The 26,839-nt window shown below is 39.2% G+C and overlaps 1 protein-coding gene across 1 annotated transcript in view; it reads left to right on the top strand.

The window, feature by feature from the left end:
* The window catches only part of SPAG17 (sperm associated antigen 17), a 190,468-nt gene that overhangs the window by 139,171 nt on the left and 24,458 nt on the right, over nucleotides 1–26,839 (top strand). Inside the window, exons 29-38 of the mRNA XM_031457908.2 lie at nucleotides 3,816–4,033; nucleotides 6,653–6,797; nucleotides 8,610–8,764; nucleotides 17,993–18,181; nucleotides 20,001–20,146; nucleotides 20,251–20,381; nucleotides 22,138–22,265; nucleotides 23,811–23,993; nucleotides 24,959–25,072; nucleotides 25,595–25,640. Coding sequence (XP_031313768.2) covers nucleotides 3,816–4,033; nucleotides 6,653–6,797; nucleotides 8,610–8,764; nucleotides 17,993–18,181; nucleotides 20,001–20,146; nucleotides 20,251–20,381; nucleotides 22,138–22,265; nucleotides 23,811–23,993; nucleotides 24,959–25,072; nucleotides 25,595–25,640 — 1,455 coding nt within the window. The remainder of the gene's footprint in view (nucleotides 1–3,815; nucleotides 4,034–6,652; nucleotides 6,798–8,609; nucleotides 8,765–17,992; nucleotides 18,182–20,000; nucleotides 20,147–20,250; nucleotides 20,382–22,137; nucleotides 22,266–23,810; nucleotides 23,994–24,958; nucleotides 25,073–25,594; nucleotides 25,641–26,839) is intronic.

The following is a 26,839-nucleotide window of genomic DNA, read 5'->3' as shown; positions in this document are numbered from 1 at the left end:
TTCATGGCAACTCTGGAAATAAGATCCCCACCCCTAGCATTTGTTGCTCTTGCTCATATTACTGTTTGTTTAGTGACATTACTAAATAAAATCAGTTTCCTTTGTCCTGTGTGGCCACTGGGGTCTACGCACAGTTATCTTAGTGGTCAGCTAGTGATTGGACAGAGAGTTCCTTAAATGCTGCAAACTAAAAAGTCTCCCAGCCTTTGCCAAGGGGTTTTGTGTGCTTTGGGGGCCCACCTTCTTCACTCTGGAAGTTTAGAACCTAGCTTTAGCCTTCAGGTCAGCCAGGGGTGAGAGATTCGGTATTTCTCAGATCTTTCCGGGGCATGGGTACAGACCTGCTTGTGGCCTTCTAGAATCTCAGGCAAATGTCGGAGTTTTTCAAAGCCCTCTATGGATACATCATGCTTTAGCTCTTCCTGTTACAGTTTTTGGTCAGCCTCTTGTTTGCCCCAACTAGTATTGCTGTCTCAGGAAGATATACTGTAAACAATTGTCCTAGATTGTTTCAACGACGGCCCTAGAAAAAGGTTATTCACAATTGGTTCTGACTCAGGTCAGAGGGCGGGTTTCTAGAGCATTTTCAGGCAAGTCCAACAATGACAGTTCTCTGTGAATAGGGGTTTAGGGAGAGTTCCAAGCCCACCTGCTCCCTCTAGTGGCTGCTGGGCTGTTGGTTTTCACAGCTACTGCGAGTCCAAGGCTCCCGTGGAGCTGGAGATGCGGAAGGGTGGAGGATGGGAGCAGGCTAAGTTCTGACACCACAAACCCCTTGTTCTTACTGCAATTCAGATGTTTTCCTTGAAGTGTTCCTCCAAGTGTTGCAATCCTTTGACTTATTTCCAGAGATCTGAAAAAGTTAATTTCGATCATCTTTTCCAGTGTTCTCACTGATTTGAGGGGGGAGTGGATTTTCAAAGGCGCTGACTTGCCATTCTACATCTGCTGCTCCCACCTCACAAGAAATAATATTTACTATTTTCATTATTTTTTCTGTTCTAAACGTTTTCTAATTTCTCTTCTGACCCACAAGTTATTTAAACTTGTTTCTAACTTTCCACACCTATGAAATTTTTCTAGTTCTTTTTATAATTGATCGTTAATCTTTTGAAGTTTTTGAAACATGAGATATAGCCTCATCTATGGTCACTTTTTTTTTTTTTAATTCTGTATATGTTTGAAAAGGGCATATACCCTGATGTTATTGAGTACAGTGTTCTGTTCATATCTATTAGATCAAACTTGTTAGTTGTGTTATCCCACTTCTATCCCAGTTCAGCAGACTTCTCCATAAAGGGCAGGGTAGTAAATATTTGAGACTTTGTGGGCCATATGGTCTGTCACAAATATTGACTCTGCCATTGTAGCATGAAAGTAGCTTTAGGCAACACATAATCAAATAAGCATGCTGTGTTGTGTTCCAATAAAATTTTATATATGGACTCTAAAATTTGAATTTAATATAATTTTCATACATAACAAAATATTTTTCTTTTGATTTTTTAATTCTGTAGAAACGTGCAAAAAATTACTACTTCATAGACTGTACAAAAGCAAGAGAGTGGGCCATATTTGCCCCACATGTCAAAATTTAACAATCGTTATTCTATGTTACAGATGTTTTAATGTACAATATCAATTTATTCAGCAGAAATAATGTTTATAAATTTCCTGAGAGAGCAGAACAGCCCCTTTTGCACTCCTTACAATTTAATCTTTGTTTCTTTAGATCTGAAATAATTCTGTTTTTTAATAGTTCTCTCAGATTTGCCTTTGTATATTTCAAGGCTATGATTTTAGATCCTTACAAATTTAGAATTGTTACCTTCCTGGGGAATTTAACTTTTTATCAGCACACAATGACTTTTTTTTCACTTTTCATTTTTATTAGGTAAAATTGATGCAATTTCACTACACATGTGCAATATATTGCATATAAATATATGTATACAATGTACTGCACATACCTTTTTAAATTTGCATATATGTGCTGTTCATTGTTTCTAAGAACAGTTAATAGCTTTAGCTTTTTAAACTTACATAGTTATGAAAGGAATAAAGCCAGCCACAAAATAAGAATCAACAGAATGCTGTAATCCAATCATGAAAGACAGTCAGATGTGCTCACACATATTCAAGAAATCGATCATCTAAGTTATAAATAACGATGACTTTTTGTTCTAGGAATCTTTCTGCCCTAATGTTGATTTTGCTTATTTTATTATAGCTACATCATCTGTTGTTTAATTCTTTCCCAGTATAACTTTTTCCATACCTTATGTGGTTTATGTCTAAAACATCTCTTGTGAGCAGCATATTGTAAAAATTAAAGTCGACCGTTTTGTGTTTTAACTGGAGGTTTTAGCCTCTTGGTTGTACAAGAGACATTTTCTGAAAATGTCTTTATGTTGCCCTCCTTCTTGAAATATAATTTTGCTGGGTATAGAACTCTCGATTAACGGATATTTTCTCTCAATATGTTGACAATATTCTTCATACTCTTCTTGCCTCCAATTTTGCTTTTGAAACAGTGGCTGTTAGTCTAATTGTTTTTGCTTAGAAGACAATCTAACTGCCTTTAAAATATTTTCTTTTTTTATTACAATTTCAATATGATTTAAGTAGGTGTGGATTTCTTTTTATTTATAGAAGTGGGAATACTTTGGGCTTCTTGAATTTGTAGTATCTTTCATTGGTTCTGGAATTTTCTCAATTATCTTTTCAAATGTTGTTTCTGGTCCATCTCTTTCTCCTCTTCTTCTAGAATTCCAGTTAGATTTATATTTAGGAGCTTTTATTTCACTTCCGTTACTTCTATCACATTGGCTTTCTGAGCCTCATGTTAAATGATTCCTACAGTTCTATTTTTCGGTTCTCTTTTAATGCTCTGGAAATATAAATAGGTCCAAATTAAGTCTTAGGGCAATGGAAATGCTTAGCTGAATGTATCTGTCCTCTTTCGTTCTTCCCATTAGTTGACTCTGCACCTGAGGCCAAGATCCACGCCCTGAAGCATGTTTCATGGTCTGAATCTAAAGGCTCTTCCTGGAGGCAGCAATCCTTTGCTACCTTTTTTGCAATTTGTTTCTTAGTCTGAGTTTACCTTGTAGTTGAGGCTTGGCAACACTAGCAAAACTTGTCCACAGAATACTCATTATTATTCATGTAAATGGAGTAAATCTACCTTGACAGAGGAATTGAGGTAATATTTACAGAGTTCCGTGGGTTTCTTCAGTTATCTTCCTGTTCCAATTAAATGGTGGGGACGGGGACGAGACTGAGAGGGGTCTGTGTATCTGGTGATTATCAGTGTAGTAATTAAACTGTACAAACCCTCTCCCCTGTGAGAGGCCAAGGTGTGCTTGGATGGTAATGCTCTCCAGATCCAGGACTGAAGAAAGGAATCTATTGAAATGCTAGAGTATAATAAGTTAAAAGAAGGAATCTGAAAGTTTGACACATATACAGGAGAAAACGTAGGTTTTCAAAACCAGGCCATGGGACCCCAAATCTGGAATCCAGGGATATAGAAGCAAGACTCAAAAGTGCACAGAAATTGACCAGAACAGGCACCGTGCCACAGAGAGTGAGCTGTGTCGGCATGCGCATGTCTGTAGGGAGGTGGTGGGGAGCCAGCCAAGGTTCAAGTGCTAAGACCTTCTTGAAAAATAATATATTTGATGAATGCCACTTAGAATTTCTCTGCCACAGTGTCTGAGGTAGCTTACACTATATTAAAACTTAATGAGTAATTTTATACCATTGATATTATAGTTATATTGTTGTGTTTGATTTTACTTGAACTTCCACAGGAAAAAGTCAAAAGAATCAGTCAACAGTGGCACATAAGAATGAAAGCCATGACCCCCCGCCAGAAACAGTTCAAACAGTAACTCCCGTGGAGGTTCACCTAGGCACCTGGTTTACAACTACACCTCAAGGAAATCGGATTGGCACCAAAGGATTAGAAAGAATAGCAGACTTGGCCCCATTTTTGTCCTTTAAGGCCACGGATCCTGTCAATGGCACGGTATGGCAAACTATTGTGTATTGCAAATTTTTCTAATATGTTTGCAACCACAACTACATGCTGCTGGTCAAAAGCAAAATGCCTGCTTGCTATTGAGATAAATTCCTTTATGTAACCAAATGTGTTTTCCTTTCTTCTCCAGCCTACTTCTGAAATAATTTCATAATCGCTTACCTTGTTTGCTAGTTCTTTTTTGTGAAACTTAAAATGCATATCATCTCAGGATTTTTTTTTTGTCACTTCATATAACTCACTTTAATTCAGATAAAGTGCTATCAGGTGTTCAGTATATATTTTTGCTACTGTGTTCTTACCAACACTAAGAATAATGATTTTCCCATCCTGTGGTGACCAGAAATTGTCAATGTTATGTGGTGGTATAAAATGTTTGACTAATTCTAAATGATAATACGTTAATATCTATACTAGGTAAAGAGCTAGCATTTATCACTGCTAACTTGGTGACCACATGAAGTGTTAACCAGCTTATCATCATTATCTCATTTAATCCATATAACATCTCTGAAGAATATACTAGTGTTGGCTCCATGTTGCAGATGAGGAAACTAGAGCACAGAGAGGTTAAACAACTTGCCTGAATCACCCAGCCACCTGTGGATCCAGGATTTAAACTCGGGCAGCTTAATTGCAGAGCTCATGCTCTCAGTCACCGCATTCTACAGCAGTGTTTCTCGTTATACGTACTCATTGGGGAGGTAAGGGGGTAGATATCCATAGCTATAGCAACCATTGGCTGAGAGTGCCAAAGGTAAGAACCTAAAATAATAATCAGCATGCACTTCTTTTTCAAATATAGTGATTTATGCCTACCATAAAAAGATTAAAAGTTAATTATCACTTGCTCCCAAAAGCCCTAGACACTCAAGTCAAAAAACTAACTAGCAAACTCTCTCACTTCCCTCTGGACTCTTCAGACAAATTTATGTCCCTTAGGACCTTCCAAATTAGAAAATATTCAGTAATTTAAATATGCATTATATAATTTGTAATACATTGTTGCCAATTGGGGTCTCCAGAAGCAAGCACTGAGATAGAGTTTGGAGTGCAAGGTGTTTATAAGGGACACCATCTGTGAAAGGAAAGGGAGGAAGCCGCCTTGTTCCGAGGAGGGAGCTGAGCTGTGGGGCAGACCCGACAAAGCCGTGGTCCCCAGGCAGGAGCTCAGGAGCCAGGATCATCTGTCTCAGGGTCACAAGTCTAGGAGCGGGACCCAGATCGGGACCCCCTGCCACACTCAGTCACTGGACACAGCTCACCTGAAGCAGTGTGAGTCAGGCCAAGCATCTCTGCAGCTGAGGCAGTGCTTGGACGAGCTCAAACCTGGAGGCAGTTTGCCAAGTGCCGTCCCCGCAGCTGGGCAGCAAGTCCCATCCTGAAGGGAGATCAGTCCATGCATCTCCACGTCCACCACATCTACACACGCACACGCTTGCACACCCACACACACAGCTGGGGGTTCAGACCTTCGTTGGTGAACCATTTAGCTACAATATATAATGATCTGATTGTTCTTTCAGATTGAAGTACTTGTCAAGACTAACTGAATTTTTCCTTTTTTCCTGTGTTTCCCGCTCTAGTCGACATACTTAAAACCCTTCATTACTGCTTTGCCCTCCTTGGGATAAAGGCTGAAGTCCTCCATGTGGCTTACAGCTCTCCCCAATTTGGTCATTCACCTTCCAGCTTGTCTCCCACCCCTCTGCCCACTGCTCACTGGGGTCTTTTGTGTCTAGCAAGCTTTTCACCCATGCTGCTCCCCTGCACCGACACACAAAATCCAGGCTCTGGTGCTGCTTCCTCAGGGGAAGCCAGCCCACGTGGGAACCCTCACTAAGGCACTCATGGTCCCTGAATGGCAACTTCTGAATGTGTGACCTCCCTCTGGCCTATAACTCCTAGAGGTTAGGGATTTAAACGTCAGTCTTGTTCATCATTGTATACCTATCCCCGGCACCTGTCACACTTCACAGCACGCAGTCAGCGCTCTAAATGGGCGTTCCAGTGGATTGCATTGGAGTAGATCTGGAATGTACTGGGCTGACAAGGTGACTACCCCTTGGCTTCCTGTGGTGGGTGATCAACTTGACACACAGAAGTCTCTGTCCCCCACCCATCTTCCTGATCTGATGACACGAGGCCGAGACCTGTACACTGACTCACATAGCGTGCACAGCAGCCTCAGCCATGTTTACCTTAAACCTGTAGTTTCCAAGAACACGGGGACCTGGCGTCATTTTCCCTTAAATACCTAGGTCTGGTCAGTCCTGATACTCACTTTTTACTCACAAACATGCAACGGTGGAAGGAACATCAGTTCTGAAGTCAGACAGCCTTAGTCCAGCATCAACCCTGGCACTTGCCAAGTGACCCTGAGCAAGTTTCTTAACTTCCCTAAGCCTAAATTTCCTTATCTGCAAATCAGGGATATCATCTCCTGCCTCCCTGGATTGTTGTAAAGGTTAGACCAAGTGGATGAGATAAAACTTTCACTTATAAATAAATAAGCAGACTTTGATGGTGATCAGTGGGAAGTAAAAATAAGCACGCTTGGAATTAACCTCCTGACCGAGTGATGGCACTCTGCCTTTGTATGTCCAGGTTATGACAACTCGAGAAGACAAAGTGATCATCGTTGAAATGAAAGACGGTACCCGGATAGTAGATCATGCTGATGGTACCAGAATCACAACCTTTTATCAAGTTTATGAAGATCAGATTATCTCTCTGGATGATCAAGAAACAAGTAAGTTTTATTTTTCAACTAGATGACAATATTTTATGTCTTTAGAATAAGACAGGTAGAAACCTCACTGATTGTTGGAAACACACGAGAAAAATAATTTTTTTAAGAACTGAGGTGAACCAGAGAATACTGCTGCTGTCCAGAGCAGGGCCTGTGAGGCCCTTTTTTATGATCTTTATCCTCAGCTGACATGCAAGTGATCACAGGGCTAGTTGGCTGATGGACAGTAATGGTGCCTTTTCCATTTTTACCACTAAAAACCTACAGCCTGGATTGGTAGCAACTGAAAGTTAATAATCATGGCTCAACTGTCCTGGACGTTAGATCTCAGACCTGTTTCCCTTGATCCTTAAGGAATCTAATTTGCAGAAATAGGTGACCTCAGGTCAGTCCTCCTTCAGATCTTTGTGATAACTCTCCTTATCAGAAGGGTGGTGTGAGCGAAAAGCAAGCGGCAGCTGCTGCTAATGAACTGGAATCTGTTCAGATTATCTAAAAGCCTACCACATTTCCTAACCTAAATTTAAACAAGATTTTAAAAGAAAAATTACTCCCTGACTCACTTGTCTTTAATTCCAGAGTTTATTTGTTTAATACATTAAATGCTTCATTGCCAAATCAAGTGGAACAAAATTGGCAAGTGAATGGAAAAAGAGGAACCTTTATACTCTGCCGGTTGGAGTGACAATTAAAAGAGCCACTTGGGAGGGCAATTTAAAAATATCTAGTAAATGGAAAATGTGCCTATCGTATGATGCACTAACTCTACTCCTGGGTCTATAGAGAAAGACGCTCTTGTACATTTGCACAGGGAACAGGCACAGGAATGCTACTTGCATCACAATATTAAAGTATAATATGAAAATACTGGGAAAACAAAATTGGGAGTTTGGGATTTGCAGATGCTAACTGCTACATACAAAATAGATGACCAACGTTGTCCTACTATATAGCACAGGGAACTATATTCAATATCTTGTAGTAACCTATAATGCAAAGAAAATGAAAAAGAATATGTATATATGTGTCTGTATAACTGAATTACAATGCTGTACACCAGAGACTAACACAACATTTTAAATCAACTATACTTCAATAAAAAAAAAAAAAATACTGGGAAAACATAATGTCCATCAACAGTAGAACAGAAAAATAAAAGATGGTATATTCTTACAAAGGAATACTATATAGCAATTAAAAGCCATGAAGTACACACATGCATGTACATACACATACACATATCCATACACATGTATACATCAAGATAGCTAAAGGTCACCAAACATTAAGTGAAAGAAGATGTATAGAATGTTACATAGAGCAATGTATAACTTATGCAAATTTAAAGCACACAAAAGGTCATATATTGTTTTTGATACATACATTTATATAAAAGTATAAAAATAAATTGTGAGAAAAAGAAATAAACCCAGAGATAAAGAGAAAAGTGAACTTCAACTTGATCTGCAGTTTTTCCTCTTATGGACATATTAAACATGAAGCAAATATGGCAAAATATTAACAAGTGTAAATTTGGATTGGTGAGCCTACAAATAGTTAAATTACATTTTCTGCTTTTCTGGGTATTTTCAATTTCTCAAAATAAAAAGACTGGTAAGAACAAAACAGCACACTAAATTAAGTAGAAAGAGATATTCTGGAAGAATTACTCTACGTTGACATAGAGTAGCCCACAGTCCAGCCCTGAGGAGTGAGTTCTCAGCCCCAGATCTCAACTCCTAGTCCAGGAGCAGAGTCAGCAGGCGGACGCATGCATCCTATCAGACCTGCTTCCTTTGCATTTGCTTGCAGCCGAAGGTCCTCGGACGGTCACCAGGCAGGTGAAGTGCATGCGGATAGAAAACTCACACTACGCCACTGTCATCACCAACTGCGAGGACAGTAGCTGCTGTGCCACCTTTGGGGATGGGACGTCTATCATTGCAAAGCCACAGGGAACATACCAGGTAGGTCTGGGGGCGATGAGGAGTGCCAGAGGTGAGTGGCCACTCAATGAAGGAAACCCATTCCTCTGTGGCAGTGAACATCTGCAATCTTTTTAAATTTATTCGCCTTCTTTTTACAGTCCATTCCAGAAAAACATTGTCCTGCTTGTCTTTCAATACTTTGGGGTATTTGGGGTTCAAGTTTGTAAACCAGAATTTGCTGGGGATCCTTTATATGGTAGGTGTGGGCAAAGTGGGGTTTAGAAGCAGTCAGTGCTGGCTTGTCCCCATCAGACCAGCTTCAGCTCCTGCCCCCTCTCCCCTCATTCTCACTCTCCTGTCCTTCCCACCTCCAGACTGTCCCCTTGCTACCTTGTGTCCCGGCAGGATGGGAGGGTGCATGTGCTCTGTGTGGTCCTGAGAGGGCAGTCAGCCAGCTGAAGCACAGCTCTGTCTTTGGAGCGATGAGGAGAAGCACCGTTAACTCCTCTGCCTCCTTGCATTTCCCTGTTAAACACAACCACGCTGGGTCAGCCTGCAGTCCCTTCAGTCTCAGAAGGATTTGCCTTGGTCTTTCCCCTTGCTGGAGAAGGGACACGAGTGCCAGTGTGTCACATCTAATGTCACAGGATACTGAGAGCATGAAGCCGAAAGATGATGGACAAAGACGTCAGTGACAAACCTTCATTACTGTGAAAGCTGCTGGAACCAGTTTATCCCTCCCATCTCTCCTGGTGTCATCCTCCTTCCTCTTCATCCAGTGCAGATCCTTGTGGGGCAAGGAAGATGCTGAGAGTGAGAGATGACCATGATATATTGCAGTTGGAGAAGAATGCTATTCCTGTGTGGCACTCTGAATGTCCGTTCTTTTAGGCAGCGTCCATGTTCTGGTACCATGTGTCCTAACAGATTCTGGTACCAGATGTCCTACTAAGATTCAGTGATGAGGCCAGCTTTGCCTTATTTTTATCAAAGCCCCAGACTCTCACGGTTACAGCTATGAGTTCAAAGGAATTTTAGGACCAATGACAGTTATCACTGGAGGAAGAGACGTAACAGAAAAGAGATCCAACTTGGAGATATTCAGTGTCTGACACTATTCAGTCACTGCTTGTTTGCCCAATCTGAAACACAGGCCAAGAAAGGATGAACTTTAATGGCTCCTGGTTGAGAAACACACATGTCTTAGCTCCCAACTGGAAAAAAAAAAAAAAGCCTCCAAGTAAGCTTAGGAACACTTATATATAGTTCTGTAGTTTTATAGAGTTGAAAGCTGCCATTCAAAAATACCTCCTACCCAGCCTCCATTGGCCTTGGCCCACCTGTCATTACCTCCTCACCAGCATGGGGACATTGGGCAGTGTGATGACTGAGGCTGAATTTCAGGCAGGGTGTGAAAAAGGGAGCTAGAGCTTGAAATATTGGCCACTATTGTGCCTTGGCAGCCCTGGAAAGATTAATCAAAACCTCAAAGAGAAAGTGAGTGTAACAGTTGTTATCCTCTATGACCATAATGTGTCAAAAGTGAGGGTGGGACTTTCTGCCCATCTGGAGGGTTTCAGAAACAAGTAATGGGTTTATTTCCTCCCATAGGAAATCTTCCTCTGTCCCTGGGTCTAGGAGGTGAAGCCCATTTCCCTAGACCAGAAGACCTCCTATCTTTCTGGGGAAAGGTGTGTGTGTGTGTGTGTGTGTGTGTGTGTGTGTGTGTGTGTGTGCGCGCGCACGCGCGCGTGTGTATGTACATGCTGGAGTGAACTTCTGACTATTCTATACCAGTCTGATCCTGACTCCTTTGGGGAAAATACACAAATGTAATAAGCATTCATAAGAATCCTACAGAAAAGGACTTCAGAAGGCCTTGGCTTTAATAGCAATACCATAAACAAACATCCTGATGGAGGGTGGCTTGTCCTCTACTCAATGTGAAATCAGTTGGAAGAGGCAAATTTTATAGTAAACTCTGAGGAGTATAAATGTGTAATATTATGGGAATTTGATTTGTTAACTGCGTATCCGGTTAATCAAAGACAGTCACTAACAATAACAGCAGGAGCAGCAAATGTACACACATATATATGTATGCATAGGGGTCATGTATGCATATGTATGTATGCACAGGGGTCATTGCTGTATTTGCCATGTTGAGTCTCTAGGCTTCAGCATAGCTGTTTCTCTAGGATACCTTCCTAGAAGGCAAGGCACGTCCTTCTTACCAGGTTTTCTTTTTGGCTTTTGTACATGGTTGCTTCACCTATGGTGTGTGTCTTAATTCTGAGAGTTATAGGCAATCATTTTTTTGTCCAGAGCGGCTTTTGGTAAATTACAGAGTCGGTCTCTGACAATTTGGGTCCATTTTGATGAGGACTAATGGAGGCCGGGAAAATTGCAAATTTAACCAATCACCGGTGCCTTCTCTAAAATGTGCCTGAAACCACAGAGAAGCCTCAGAATTAGTCAAGGTCCAATGGGGTTCTCTGGGCCTGGGGAATGTGGAAGAGTCAATCTGAGAAACTTCCAGAATGGTGGAGTAAGGACCTCCAAAAATCTACTTCTCTTTAAAAACAACTATAAAACTGGAAATATTGTCAAAATCAACTTTTTCAGAGGTCTGGAAATTAACCAGAGGATGACAATAATCTGGGCATTGTTTATTTAAATAAAAAGGAAAGAAAGACTGACACTGTGGCAGAACAGCCAGATTCCTCTCCCCTCCCCCAGTTCCATAGCATCCTTGAAAATCACCTTCATGTGCATAATAGCTATGAAAACCAGCACTGACAGACGAAGAATAAATTTGGAGCCCCTCAAAAGCTCCATCACAAAATATTGTCATTGTTTGGCCTGTCTGGCAGTTCCCTGGAAACCTCCACCTTCAGGGGTTGTCTTTATTTGATCTAACTCTGAGCTCACTCCCTACAAACAGGCTTTTCCCCAGAGAGAGGTAATTATTTAACGTTACAGCTGCCTGAAGTGGCAGTAACGAACAAGAGGCTGAACAAAATAGTTAAAGGGGAAAGAAGGGAAATGAGAAGTCCATAGAGGGCTTTGAAGAGCTCTGACATATTCCTTGGACTCTAGAAAGCCGCACTTACATGCAGGGCTATGTAAATGCCCATAAAAGAACTCAGAAAGCCTTGATCTTTCACTCTTGCCGAGATGGAGAGGCTCTACGGAAGCAGGGAGTGAGGGCTAAGGTCGGATTGCAGACTTGCTGCTGGAATGTTGGAAAAATACCTCACTAGGCAAACAGCCCTCAGCAGAGGCTGAAAGATGCATTAGTTTAATTACTTAAGACAACATCTGCCTAATTATGAGCAGACCTCTGAGCAACAATACAAACATGTTAGGTCTGCACATGACAATAAATGTAAATGTTAAAGGAAGAGTTCAGGAAAATCACTAAACAAACAGCTACAACAACAAAACCAACAATAACAAGCCCTGAGGCAGGGGTCTAATTTCCAGAATTGTACACTATACTACTTAAAATGTCCAGTTTTCAACAAATAATTATGAGACATGGGGGAAAAAGGGAAATTACAGCCCCTAAACTGGGGTGGAGAGGGAGGAAGCAATCAATAGACACTATCCCCGAGGAAACCCAGACTTTGCACTTAGTAGACAGAGAAATGTAAGTCAGCTATTATCATATGTTTTTAAAACTAAGGGAAATCTTATGTAAAGAACTAAAGCAAAATGTGAGAATGATGCTTCACCAAGTGCAGAAATTCCAAAAAAAAAAAAAAAAAAAAAAAAAGAGAGCGAAGAAGGAGAACCAAACAGAAAATTCTGGAGTTAGAAACATAAAAACTGTAATGAAAAATTTACTAACGAAGCTCAACGTAAAATTTTAGCTGACAGAGGAAAGAATCAGCAAATTTGAAAATGATGAATTGAGATTAACCAGTCTGAGGGAGAGAGAGAAAAATGAATGAAAATGAACAGAGCCCCAGAGACCTGTAGGATAACATCAGGCATATCAACTTCTGCATAATGAGAGCCTGAGAAGGAAAAGAGAGAGAGGCAGAAAGATTATTTGAAGAAATAATGATTTCAACCCTCCCAAATTTGATGGAAACAATCTTCCCATAAAGGAATCTTAACTTCAAATAGGATAAACTCAAGAGAGATCCACACCTAGACAGATCGTAATCAAACTAAAGACAAAAGACAAAGAAAGACTCTTGAAAGCAGCAAGAGAGAAGAGACTCATCAAATATGAGGGAATCTCCTGATTTCTCATCAGAAGCCATAGAGTCTAGGAGGCAGTCTAGACATATTCAAAGTGCTTAAAGAAAAATATCATCAATGAAAAACTCATTATTCAGTAAAATTATCCTTCAAAAATGAAGAATAAATTAAGGTATTTCCAGAAAAACAAAAGCTGAGAGAATTCACTGCTCTTAGATATACCCTACAAGGAAAAGTAAAGGGAATCCTTTAGGCTGAAATGGAAGAACACTACACAGTAACTCAAATACATACAAAGAAATAAAGAACACTCTTAAAGGTAACTATATAGGTAACTACATAAAAGACAGTATACATGTATTTTTGTTTGTGACCTTTTTTTTCTCTTTGATCTAAAAGTCAACTGCATAAAGCAACAATTACAAAAGTGTACCTATGTGCTTATAATGTATAAAAATGTACTTTTTGATGATAACAAAAGGGGGAGAGGTAGAGCTATATAGGAGCAAAGATTTTGTGTAATATTGCAAGTCTTAGTATTAATTCAATCTAGACAGTTATAAATTAAGATGTTATTTGTAATCCCCAAGAAGCACTAAGAAGATAACTCAAAAATAGTCAAAGAATCAAGGAGTTAAAATGACACCCTTGAAAATATCTATTTAAAACAAAAGAGGATGCTAATGGATGAATAAAGGGGGAGAAAGAGATGTACGGCATATAGAAAACAAGTAGAAAATTGGAATATGCAAATCTGACCTTACCAGTGATTACATTAAATATAAATAGATTAAACGACCTAATTGAAAGGCAGATATTGGAAGAATGGATCATAAAGCATGATATGAGTACATGCTGTCAACAAGAGATACACTTTATGATAAAGACACAAATAGGTTAAAAGTAAAAGAATGAAAAAAGATATACCTGCAGTAACTAAGAGAAAGGGAACCAGAGTGGCTCTGCTAATATCAGGTAAAACAGACTTTACGACAAAATATTGCCAGAGACAAAGAGGATGTATTATAATGATAAAAAGATTACTCCGTCAAGAAGACATAACAATTATAATCATTTTATGCACCTAACAACAGAGCCCAAAAACAAATGAGTATTTCCAGAGCTGTGTATTGTACGTTTTAAAATGCATAGTTAAAAGGAGAAATAGACAATTCAACAGTAATATTTGGGGACTTAAGTACCTTTTAGATACTAGACAATATCTAAAATAGACAAGATCAACACAAAAATAAGACTTAAACAGCAGAATAAACCAAGTAGGCCTGCTAGAGATCTATAGAACACTCCACTCAACAACAGAATACACTATGTTCAAGCGTGTGTCAAACATTCTCCAGGAAAGACTTGCTGTTACACCACAAAACAAATCTCAGCAGATTAAAAAGGATTGAAATCATACAAAATATGTTCTCCCACCACAGTGGAATGAAATTAAAAGTCTGTAACAAAAGGAATGCACAAATATGTGAAAATTAACACAGAATAAATCACAAGGAAATTAAAAATACTTTGAGATGACTGCAAATAAAAATTTTAATATACAAAAACTTATATGAAGCAGAAGCAATACACAGAGAGGGATATGTATAGCTTTAAATGCTTAAATGCCCATATTAAAAAAGATCTTGAATCAACAACCTAACTTTTCATCCTAAGAAACTAGGAAAAAAAAGAAGGCAAACTAAATGTAAAGCAGGCATATGGAAGTAAATCATAAAGATTAGAGTAGAAATAAGAGAAAGAATAGAAAATAATAGAAAAATTAGTAAAACCAGAAATTATTTTATTTGACAAATTTTTAGCTAGACTTATAGAGACAGACAGACAAAGAGAAAGCGGGGGTAGGTAGACAGGAGACACAAATTACTAAAATTAGGAATGAAAGAGAAGACATTACTTCCAACTTTACAGAAGTAAAAAGGATTATAAGGGAATACTATGAACAATTATGCAGAAACAAATTAGATAACCTAGATAAAATGGCTACATTTAGGGAAAGGCACAAACTACCTAACTCAAGAAGCAATATAAAATCTCAGAATAAATCTAAAACAACTAAAGAGATTGAATTAGTGATTTAAAACTTGGCACATGGCAAAGCCCAGGCCCAGATGGCTTCATTGGTGAATTATGCCAAACGTTTATCGAAGAATTAACACTGAACAACCTTTCATAAACTCTTCCAAAATATAGAAGAGGAAGGAACACTTCCCAACTAATTATTTAAATCAGTATTACTCTGACACCACAACTAGACAAAGTCATCGTGAGAAAATTCCAGACCAATATCTATGAAGATAGATGCAAATCCTCAAGAAAATGCTAGCCAACTAATCTAGCAGCATATAAAAAGGATTATACACCATCACCAAGTGGAATTTTTCCCAGGAATGCAAAGTTGGTTCAAGATACAAAAATCACTCAATATAATATACCATAGAATAGAGGACAAAGCCACATGATCATTTATAAATAGACTCAGAAAAAGCACTTGACAAAATCTAACACCCTTTCATGATTAAAAAGAAAATAACTCAATACACTAGGAATAAAAGGAAACTTCTAAGGAATGCTAAGGAATACAATCTATCAGAAATATAGTGTACACACACACTATTAGAACTAATTAAAAAATTCAAGGTTGCAAGATATAAAATCAATCCACAAGAATCAATTGTATTTTTATACATTAATAATGGACAATCCAAATTGAAATGAAGAAATTCCATTTAAAATAGCATCAAAAAGAAATAAATACTTAAGAATAAATTTAATAAAATAAATACAAGACTTCTACACTGAAAACTACAAAACATCACTGAAAGAAATTAAAGAAAACCTAATAAATGGAAAGATATACTATTTTCAGTTTATAGAAGACAATATTGTTAAGATGGCAGTAATCCCCATGTTCCCTGTCAACATCTCAACTGCCTTTTTTGTAAAAATCAATAAGATAAAATTCTTTTGTTACTTCAAGTTACCCAGCCAAACCAATCTTGAAAAAGAGGAATAAAATTGGATTACTCATATTTCCTGATTTCAAAACATATTACAAAGCTACAATACTCAAGACAGTGTGATACTAGAATAAGGATAGACACATAGACCAATGGAATGGAACAGAGAATTCATTTATTGTCAACTTGTGGTCAGTAAATTTTTTAAAAACATGCCAAGAAATTCGACAGGGGAAAGAATAGGCTTTCAACAAACAATGAATAAAGTTGAATCCCTACCTTACACCATACATAGAATGAACTCTAAAGCAGCAAGGACTTATTATAAAAGCTCAAACCATAAAACTCTTTAAACCCACTGAATGTACAGCTTAAAAGAAAACACAGGTACAGATCTTCAAGTCCTTGAATTAGGCAATAGTTTGTTAGATATGACATCAAAAGCACAAATTTTATCAAAAATTTTTAAAAGTTTGTGCTTCAAAGGCCACCACGAAGAAAGTGAAAAGACAACCTATAGAAGATGTTATTTGTAAATCATATGTCTAATAATAATCTAGTGTCCAGAATATGTAAAGAATTCCTACAACTCAACAACAAAAACTAATAATTGTAAAGGTGGGCAAAGGATTTGAATAGACATTTCTCCAAAGTAGATATATAAATGGCAAATAAGCACATGAAGAGATGCTCAACGTCATCAGTCACTAGGAGATGCAAATCAAACTGCAATGAGCTACCACCTCCCACCCACTAAAATGACTGGAATAAAAAAGATAGTAACAAGTGTTAGTGAGGATATGGAGAAATTGGAACACTCATGCATTGCTGGTAGAAATGTGTAATGGTGCAGTCACTTTGGAAAACAGTTTGGCAGTTCCTCCAAAAGTTAAAAATAGAGTTATCATATGATCCAGCAATTCCACTCCTAGGTAGATATCCAAGGGAAATTAAAACACAAAAACTTGTACACAGATGTTGATTGCAGCATTTTCAATTATAGCGAGACTATGAAAACAACTGAAATGTCCATCAATTCATGAATAAACAAGATTTGGTATATCCATACAATAAAATATCATTCATCCGTAAAACAGAATGAAGTACTGACACATACTACAACACAGATGAATCTTGAAAACATTATGCTGAGTGAAAGAAACCAGACACAAGAGGCCATATGTTGCATGCTTCCATTTATATGAAATGTCTGAAATAGTCAAATCCACAGAGACAGCAGATCAGTGGTTTCCAGGGGTTAGGGGTAGGAGTGATGCAGAGTGACTGCTAATGTCATTTGGGGGATGATGAAAATGTTCTGGAATTAGTGATAATGTTTGCACAAGGTTTTAAATATACTAAAATCCACTGAATGTACACCTTAAAAGGGTGAATTTATGGTATGTGAATTATACCTCACAAAGGAGTTTATCTGAACCAGAAGTCATTATACAAAAGCTATTACTTAAGGAGGGGATTAACCCTTGAAGGGGGTCTGAGGAGTAGCAGGAGAGGGGTGGGAAGGGAGCCAATGGATGGACAGCCTGTCATTTTTTTCTTTTTTTTTTTTTTCTTTGAATAAATGTCACTTGTTGAGGCAAAAGACGGAAGAAAAAAAAAAAAAAACACCAGAGAAATGAGGATAAATAAAAGTTTCTAAATGCATCTGGCCCATAGTTTTTGACCCTCTTGGAGATACTTCTTGCCCAAGAACATAAAAGGATTCTAAACATTTTGGATAGGGCCAAGTGTGTTTACTTAAGTTAAAATATTTTTTAATATTCTGTGTTAAACATCCTAAATAGGAAGGAACAAGGCAATTACTTGGAAGAGGTACTATAGTGAGTAGATAAAACATGAGACTCGGGAGCAGTTACATCCTGATCATTCAGTTTGCCTCCTTATCAAGTCATCTTCCCAAAGCTTAAGTCCTCTCGGGCCATGTTTTCTTCCTGGAAACACAGGAAGTTGTGGCTGGGATCTAGGGGTAATCTTTTTCCTAAAATGAGTTTCCAAATCCCTCAAATCGAGCAGGAAATTTTAAGTCATTTCTCTCCTTCTGTTACCCTTCCAGGTGTTACCTCCAAATACAGGCTGTCTTTATATTGATAGGGATTGTTCGGCTATATATTGCCATGAATCAAGCAGTGATATGTACCATCCTTTCCAAAAACGTGAGCAGCTGAGAGCCAGCAGGTATGTCATGAAGCACACATCAGAGGTTATCTGCGAGGTCATGGATCCTGAAGGAAACACCTTTCAGGTAAAGTGCATCCTTAGTATGGGGACAGAGACTGTGTCTTCGCTGTGGAGATACTTCACACTGGAGAATTTCCCTGTCACTTTTTCCCGTGGCTGCCTTGGAATTAGTTGTCTACTTACTGCCAGGACCTGGGACAAGCAGTAATGAATGTCAGTATCTTTCATTCTCAAGGGTACTTCATTAGGGGACAGCAAGCACCTAATTGGGATGGTTGAAATGTTAAAGCCAAATAAATAATTAGAACAAAAGGGAAAACAACATTACTTAACGACTAAAAACAATGCCAGCAAAGAGGAATGATGTAAGAATGCTCTGTATCAGGGTTAAAATGAGAGACTATGTGTGGAGCAGCAGGCAAGTTTGTTTGCTGAGGCAGAGAATCCACGGTGAGAAGTTATCAGTTAGTGTAAGGGTCCAGTAGGGCTGACGATGGGGAGGCGGCGAGCCCAGAGAGGTGCTCAGCTCTTTGATGGTAGAGCTCTGTCTTCTGTTTCTCTGTCCTTCCTCTCGTCCCTGTGGCCAGGTGTTGGCCAACCATGGCCATGTCTTTATATGGGCCCACGAGCTGAGTATGGTTTTTACATTTTTAAATGGTTGGGAAAATTAAAAGAAAAATATTTCATGACACATAAAAATGATAGGAAATTCAGATTCCAGTGTTGTTGTAGAAAGTTTTGTTGGAACACAGCCATGCTTCTTTGTTTATGTGTTGTCTACGGCTGCTTCCACACGTGATGGCAGAGTTGAGTAGCTGCAACAGAGACTGTATGGCCTGCAAACCCTAAAACACTCCCTGTCTGGCCCTTGACCAGAAAAGGTTTGCCAGCCCCTGCTCTGGTACCTTTTTTTTTTTTTTCACTCCTCACCCAACAGTGGAATTCCATGTGTTAGCTAGCAAGCAGGTGGCAAAGTTATTTTTTAGACTTGGAACTCTACCCCAGAGTCCCTGACTTTGGTATGTCGATATGCTCTGATCCAACTTAGTTTTTTTTGTGCTAAGTAAGTGAGACTCTTCATAGCATAAATTCGGGCTACTAACAGGTTTCAATGGACAGTGCATTGAAATTGACTTTCGTTTGTTTGTTTGTTTGTTCTGATGGAAGTATTGGGAATGGAACTCAGGACCTCGTGCATGCTAAGCACGTGCTCTACCACTGAGCTCTCCCCTTCCCACTTGAAATTGAGACTTAAAGCCCAGACTCACTAAGTTGAAATACCCAAGCCAAGCATTCTTCTAGGCACTGATGCTCTTCTAGGGGCATTCCCTTCAGTGGCCTGTCAGCCTGAACTGCACTCCCTCCTGGAGACAGCCATGCCCTATATAGATGGTAGTAATGGCCAGAACAGTTCTCAGAGAGATACCCAGTCTGTTTCCCTGTGTAGTCTACCTGTGAGTCCTAATTCTGTGCTTAGAATCACAGAACATAAACCTCTCCCATACTGTCACTCTTTTAATATTTCAAGACAGCTGCCCACATGGATAGCCTTTCCTCTGTGTTTAAATTCCCAGTTCCTTGAACTTATCCTCAGAAGATAAGGTTGTGAGTCCCCTGCCGTCCTAGTCACCCTCTCTGAGTGTATTCCGGTTCATCTTCTAGTTCGTTTTCACAGTCCAGGTGCGGTTTGTAAGTGGAGATGTGCTCCTAGGTTGTCACTTTTATTAATGCTAACTATACTCAGTGCACAATACCTTACAAATAAATATCCCTGATTTTCTGAGTATACCACCTGATCACCTGCCTTCTCAAATGAGATCAATCGAAATGTAAGCTTTATAGCATTTTTTTACTTTTAATTGTTTATATACTGTGTCCCTTAGGTCATGGTTGATGGTACCGTGTCAACTGTCCTGCCTGAAGACAATTTGGAAGATGATTTAAATTCAAAACCTGAAGGCTATGATACTTTATCATCTATTCACCTCCGTAAGAATCACCTGCAAATCTATGGTGAACATGTCCCCAGGTAATATGATACAAATAATATCCTGAGTTTTGTTTTCAATTCCAAGTTCAAGGAGCATTTTAGCTGAATATGTCAAGGGATTAGATTTTTATTTCTTCAAATAGGTTTTTTGTCGTCTATGCTGATGGATCCGGAGTGGAACTTCTTCGAGACAGTGACATAGAAGAATGCCTCTCCTTGGCATATGGAGAATCAGCGACTGTGGTTCTTCAGGAGCCCGTGCAGGAGCAGCCAGGTAGGGACCCAGCCTGGAACTCACTGGGTCCCTGTACCAACTCGCATCCTCCTCATCGCATCTACCCCGCCTCATCTCTGCTTTCTTCCCTTTGCTTGCTTTTCAACTCTACATTCCACCGGGCTATGTCAGCCTATTTATGCAGTGGTTTGTTTATACCACACTTTAAGCATCAACCTATGCAAATTGGTCCCTCCCCGACCTATAAGCAGATTGGTACCTGTGTTCACGTACGTTAGGTATGTTTCATTATGTATCTAGGTTCCTAGTTATGTGTTTGTTTCATCTTGGTAGGAAAAAACAAAAGTGAGGTATCTTTTGTAAGCCCATATTTTGTCACTTTGAAGATATTGCCTTGATGAATTTAATATAATAAGAAAAGAAAGTACGTTTGATCTGTGAGTTAGAACACCAGCCTGAAATATAGGATATTATATATTTATTGGGTATTTACATATTTGAGTCAATTTCAGAGAAATCAGTGTGTAACTGAAGATTAGAGACTTATATTACATTGAGTAAGAACTATTGTATATGTAACGTGTATTTAAACACAGGAAAAAAACACTTTCATGTTATCTGTGTACCAAGCCAATGTGCTGTGTCTAGGTTTGTGTGTGTGTTTCCTTTGTATCTTTTGTCTGGTCTGTGGGACAGATTTTGTGCTCATTTATGAATATACCCACATCTGTGTAACAATTGTATCTTTTACTGTATCTGTGACCACATGCGTGATATAATCAGCTTTGCTCTTTCTCTGTGAACGTGGGGAGTGGGGAACTCTGACTGTGTGGTGCACGTGTGGAACTGTAAGAGAATAAGAATTCATCTCAAATTGCTTTATGAGTCAGTCGTTTAACTAGCATCTGCTTGATAGCCCACCAAGTGCCAAACACTGGCTGGGTGTTAGGAATCCAATGGACTCTGCTTTCATAGAGCCTAGAGTTTAGTGAGAGAGCTAGGCATTAATTATATAGTCACACAAGCAACTGTATGATTATAAATTGGTGAAAGGTCCATGAAGTAAAGGATTAGGTTCTAAGACAGCACCTAACAGAGGAACCTGACATCGTCTGGAAGGCTTCCCGGAAGACATTGGAGCCAAGAGCTGGTGGATAAGTAGGCGTTAATTAAAGTAGGAGGAGGAGCTTTCTTGAAAGAGAGGATGCCAAGCAGGAAGCTTACAGCTTTGGGGAACAGAGGGAAAAAGGCCAGTGTAGACAGAGGACAGAAGGGAGGAGAGCATAAGCTGAGGCAGAGGTGGGAAAACATTAAGGACTCACTTTTATCCCAGGAGCAGTGGGCAGGACAAGAAGAGTTCACATCACGGACGGACATCATCGTCACCCTGACCACGGAGGAAGGTTCATTCACAGAGTAAATACGGGCAGAAACATTAGTTGTAGCTGGAGTCTCAAACAGGCTCCCCTGAGGGAAATAATCTAAGGTGGGGGTCAGTGGAGAGGGAGGAGGTGGATGAAGTCAAGAAATGTTTAGTGGGAGAACTGACAGGACTTGGCTATGGTTTCTGAAGGACATTCAGGTGTCAATGAATACTTTCGGGTGATCTCAATCCAGGCTCTAGGTGTTCCAGTGATTAAAGCCTCTCCTTTCTGGTTAAGACTGTAAGGCCCTTGAGCATAAACGCTGTGTCTGGCTTGTCAAAGGTGTTTATTGGACGTGGTGAATACCTACTGAATTTCTCAGAATATTTTTAATAGAGAAATTATCCTCTGACAAACTCTCTGTGAACCAGGTGCCCTGAGCATCACTGTCCTTCGCCCTTTCCATGAAGCATCACCTTGGCTCATGAAGAAAGAATTAGATACGATTGTTCCTCCGAATCTCCAGTCAAGGACATGGGACACATTTCCTTCAGTGGAGGTATAACATTTTCTGCTTTCAAATAACTGTATTTGCATATCCATCCATCCGTCCATGGATTGGAGTCCAGGTCTTCTCCTGTGTATTCACATATTTTCATTCTTACGTAAGTCGTTAATGAGCTCAAGGAGTTTTATATTTGAAGATGTTAACATTTGTAGATTTTAGAGCAATCTACCTAACTAGCTGATCTCAGTTTTATTTCTTGTAGCTTGAACATCCTCCAATAATATAAAAATATCTAGTCTGAGTAACTCATGTTACACCGCTCCTGTAATGTAATTACTGACGTTATGCGATACACAAACTGAGTATATAAGAATAATATGACGTATTAGAGGGAATTTGCAACTGCCATTTAAAAAGTAAACATTATGATTGCATCAGTTTAGAGAAGCCCCACCTAAGGTTTTTTAAAGGATGAAAGAAATTATCTTGATCAAGAATCATGAAGCCCTACATTTTGCAAGGTTTGCTGTTTCATTTTGAAAGCAGTTTATGTAATATGTCCAGTATACTGTCAAAATGTTAAATTATTAAATTAGTGAAGGCATGGATATGATCAGAGAGCGATATTAGTGTTAAGTTTTCATTATGAGCACGTAAGAAAACAGAGATCTCCTAGCCCTATATTTTAATTTGGCGACTATAATCAACACAGGGAACGAAGATGATCTGGATTCTAGCCTGGACTCTGTCAATTATTAGTGTGGGATTGGGACAAGTCATACTGGATCTCTACCTCCTTATCTGAAAAAATGAAAAGGCCACTCCAAATAGTTTGCTAAGAGTATATCCAAGTTGAAAGTACTGCATTATGAGAAGTAATATGCCACATCTGAGATTAATGGAGGAAGTTCATTCTCTTCCTCTGCAACTCCTATGGCTGTGAATTTCTATGCCAGGGGAGTGGCCCCGACATCGGACACACTTCAGGACATAGCATCAAAGCACACCACTCCTGAAAATCAGTCACAAGGAGCACACAGAGACGTGGGTCCACTCCAGGCAGACATTCCTGCCTGAGGGTCCTGGGAGCACCTTGGAGGCATGCTTAGTCTGGAGTGAGATCAAGGACCATTCAGATCTGTGGGATGATTTCTCTCTGAAAGAAGCTCTCCAGGTCCAAATGAACATGGAATCAGAAAGTTAAAGATGGCTTTCAGATGTCTTGGGTGACCTGTGGTATTTATTAAGGAACAGTCACACGCATTTGGCACAACCAGGCTGCTGCTGTGTTACCGTGGTAAAGCATTGCTGAGCATCCCCTAAATGCTATCCCAGGAGACATCATGCAACAGGAATTTAAAATAGCCTTATTCTTGGTAACACATAGAAAAAGGAGAACTTGCCCAGTTCTGTCCCCAATTTTCCTTATATGTGCAAACCTTTTTGAGAACAGGGATCATTTTTTTCATCATTGTATTCCCTAACAGGTGATTCCTAGCATCATGTTACATAATAAGTCCTCAGTGGAAAAAAAAATAACAACGTTAAAAAATTTTTATTTCTCTGATGGTTGTTTTTCTTTGATTTTGTTAACAGAAAAAAACTCCAGGACCTCCGTTTGGCACTCAGATTTGGAAGGGCCTCGACATTGGGTCCAAGCAGTTAGTGGGCGCCCCAGCCCCTACCCTGAAAAGCCCCGATGTGCTCCAGATACGCCAGTTCATCCAGCACGAGGTCATAAAGAATGAGGTGAAACTGAAGCTGCAGATGTCCCTAAAGGTAACGGAATTCGGGTACCCTGACCCCAGAGAATCAGGAACAGGGCAAATCAGTCCTCTCGGTTTCCTGTGGAACCTGAAATTATGTAATTCTACTGATATTTATCTAATGCAACACGTGACTGTCAATCTTCTTGTGGGTAGGAGGTTGAGAGGCAGAAAATCCTTACTGGTTCCCATAAGATACAGAGAGGGTTGAGGCCCCAGAGACATTGAGAAGACAAGTCATTTTCTCTGTGACTGCTATGTAATCCTCCTCCTTTCTCACTATATGGAAGACTGACCTAGTAACCTCTGAAAAAATAGAACTGCAGATTAACCTGATACTTGTCCATGGAAGAAAAAGATTGTTGGTTTTGAGAAATGGTCTAAGAATTTGTAAGTATGTAGTGAACTGTACAAGCTATGTACAGGTGTAAACTGTGTAACTGTCATAGGTGTAGTTACATTGTCCAGTGTGCCAGCTCTCTCAGAACGTGTACTGTATGTGCTCTGTTTATGGTTAGATACTCACACGTGGCATACAGCAGGGGACCGTTATATATGGGAACAGATCAAATATTGATGGAAAAAGTAAAGTCTGTTTCTCTTGGAAGCAAAGCATGGACTGAGCAACTTACATTCATAGAATCATGAAGACTGTACCTGGAAAGGACTCTAGAAATCATCTAACCCAACTCTGCCCATTTTACTTACTGAGTTAGAAGCCGGGCCTCTCTGAGGTCTTCATACAATTCTAATGTGCTGTGGCTCTTAGAGCTGTACTTTGGGACTTGTCAAGTTTTTGCTTATTAACATAATAAGGAAAAGGCTTTCCAGATTGTTTAACCCATAACCCATTGCTGAGCATTGTGAATGTAACATATTCTTAACCTTTTTGTAGTATTTCAGGTTGATGTTGACAATTTGGAACTCTCGCTACCGTATTTCCGGGTTTTATTGATTTCTTTTATCCTGCCAATTTAGGATTATATAAACCATATTCTAAAGAAAGAAGATGAGCTTCAGGAAATGACAGTTAAAGATTACAGAACCGAGGAGGAAAGGGGCAATGCAGCAGATCTCCTCAAGCTAGTGATGGTGAGAAGGAAATGTTTCGTACGCCAGTGCTTTTACTCAGTATTAGATGCTTCAAGACAAAATATTATAAATAATAGCTGTGTCTGCCACTTCCAGGAAGCATTTCCCTCCTTATAATTTCCTATTTCTGTGGAATTCTGACTTTTTATATGTATCAAATTTTCCAAATGCTTTTTAGGCTCTTCCTTAAATCATAAATAATTCTAAAGGCTCTTAAATAAAATTTTTACTGTCTTCGAAGAAACTGACTTTCGTTGCAGTGTTGTATGAATTCATGAATGAAATAGGAAGGAAGAAAGAGCAATTTCTACACTTAAAATGATTTCCATTTTTAGAAATTTGCTAATTAAAAAATAACTAAAAAAATCAAATAACTTTCTGTATCGGCATTAAAAAACTAATTCATTTTATGGTTATTTCCATAAAAGATCAATTAGAGCACATAAAGAACCCTTCTAAACAAAGTAAATTTTGTATGTAATATATTCATCACCGTTAAGGAATTCTCTGTTTTCATTTCAGTCTTTCCCTAAAATGGAGGAAACTACAAAAAGTCATGTTACTGAAGGTAATTACATTTAATCTTTTCTGCAAAATGTCTGCAAATGTCAAAGGAACAGTTTTAAATACACTTCTCATTCTCTCATTTGATAGCAAAGTACCGTGTATGTATTTCTGTTGTCATATTGGCCGTGATGTGTTGTGATGATTTATTTATATATTTTTTCCTGCCCAAATTGTAAGATCCTTGAAACCATGATGGCCTCTAATTCCTCTTTAACTATCACAGGGTGAATGAAAAAAGTTGACATTTGTCTTTTAAGTTAGCCTCAACTTGTATTTAGAACATAGCAAGCATACGGAAAAGAAACAATTAATCAATCTACACTCCACCCCCAACACACGCAGACTCAGAGAACTCTGGAGCAACGACACAGCTGTCACCAAAAAAAAAGCCTTGTACCGTTTTCCACAGTAAAACAGTCTCCTTTTGGAAAACACGTCTATTTGAGGATTTATACAGCCCCAACAAAGTTGGTTATATGGTTTCATAGTTCACAAAGACAAGCAGCGGAGAACTTGGTGGTTTGGGTTTTCTTTTCTATTTTGACCATATGACAAAAGTCAGAAACTGGCAGCCACTGGCTCCCTTCAGGCCACAGATGAGTTTTCTGTGTCCCCCACAGTGTTGGCTTGCACAGCCGTTTCTATTGTTTTGGATATCTGAATTTTCCTTTCCTTGAATTGCCCTGGTGTCACATGATGACGTGTTGGAGGTGATTGGCAGCTGCCCCCTTAGAACGGCTGTGAACGGAAGACTCCATCCCACCTGCAGAGTCCCCCTGTCCTTACACTCTGTGCTCACTCCTTTGCCTAGGCAGCCTCTCGTGTTAGGGTTGCCAGATGTCCCAAATAAAAATACAGAAAGCCCAGTTAAATTTGAATTTCATCAAACAGCAAATATTTTATATTCTAAGTATGTCCCAAAATAACGTGGTGTATACTTATACTAAAAAATGACTTGTCGTTTATCTGAAATTCAAATTTACCTAGATGCTCTATACTTTATCTGGTAACCCAGTGTTGTAGCATTTGAGTTTGTAACCTCTGGTGTGAGGGAACAAGGACTGTAGAGATAAATTTGCAGGTTGCCTGATAGTGAAGGACAAAAAGCTTATTTTTCAAACAGACAAACGGATGCAGGTGTCAAACAGAGTCCTGCATGTTTACAGCTGCCCCTGAATTATTAATAGTGGTGATCCTAAG

Source organism: Camelus dromedarius, chromosome 9, assembly GCF_036321535.1.
Source record: "Camelus dromedarius isolate mCamDro1 chromosome 9, mCamDro1.pat, whole genome shotgun sequence".
In the NCBI taxonomy this organism is placed as follows: Eukaryota; Metazoa; Chordata; class Mammalia; order Artiodactyla; family Camelidae; genus Camelus; species Camelus dromedarius.
The sequence above is the reverse complement of the archived record's forward strand: the minus strand, read 5'-3'. Positions and strand labels throughout refer to the sequence as shown.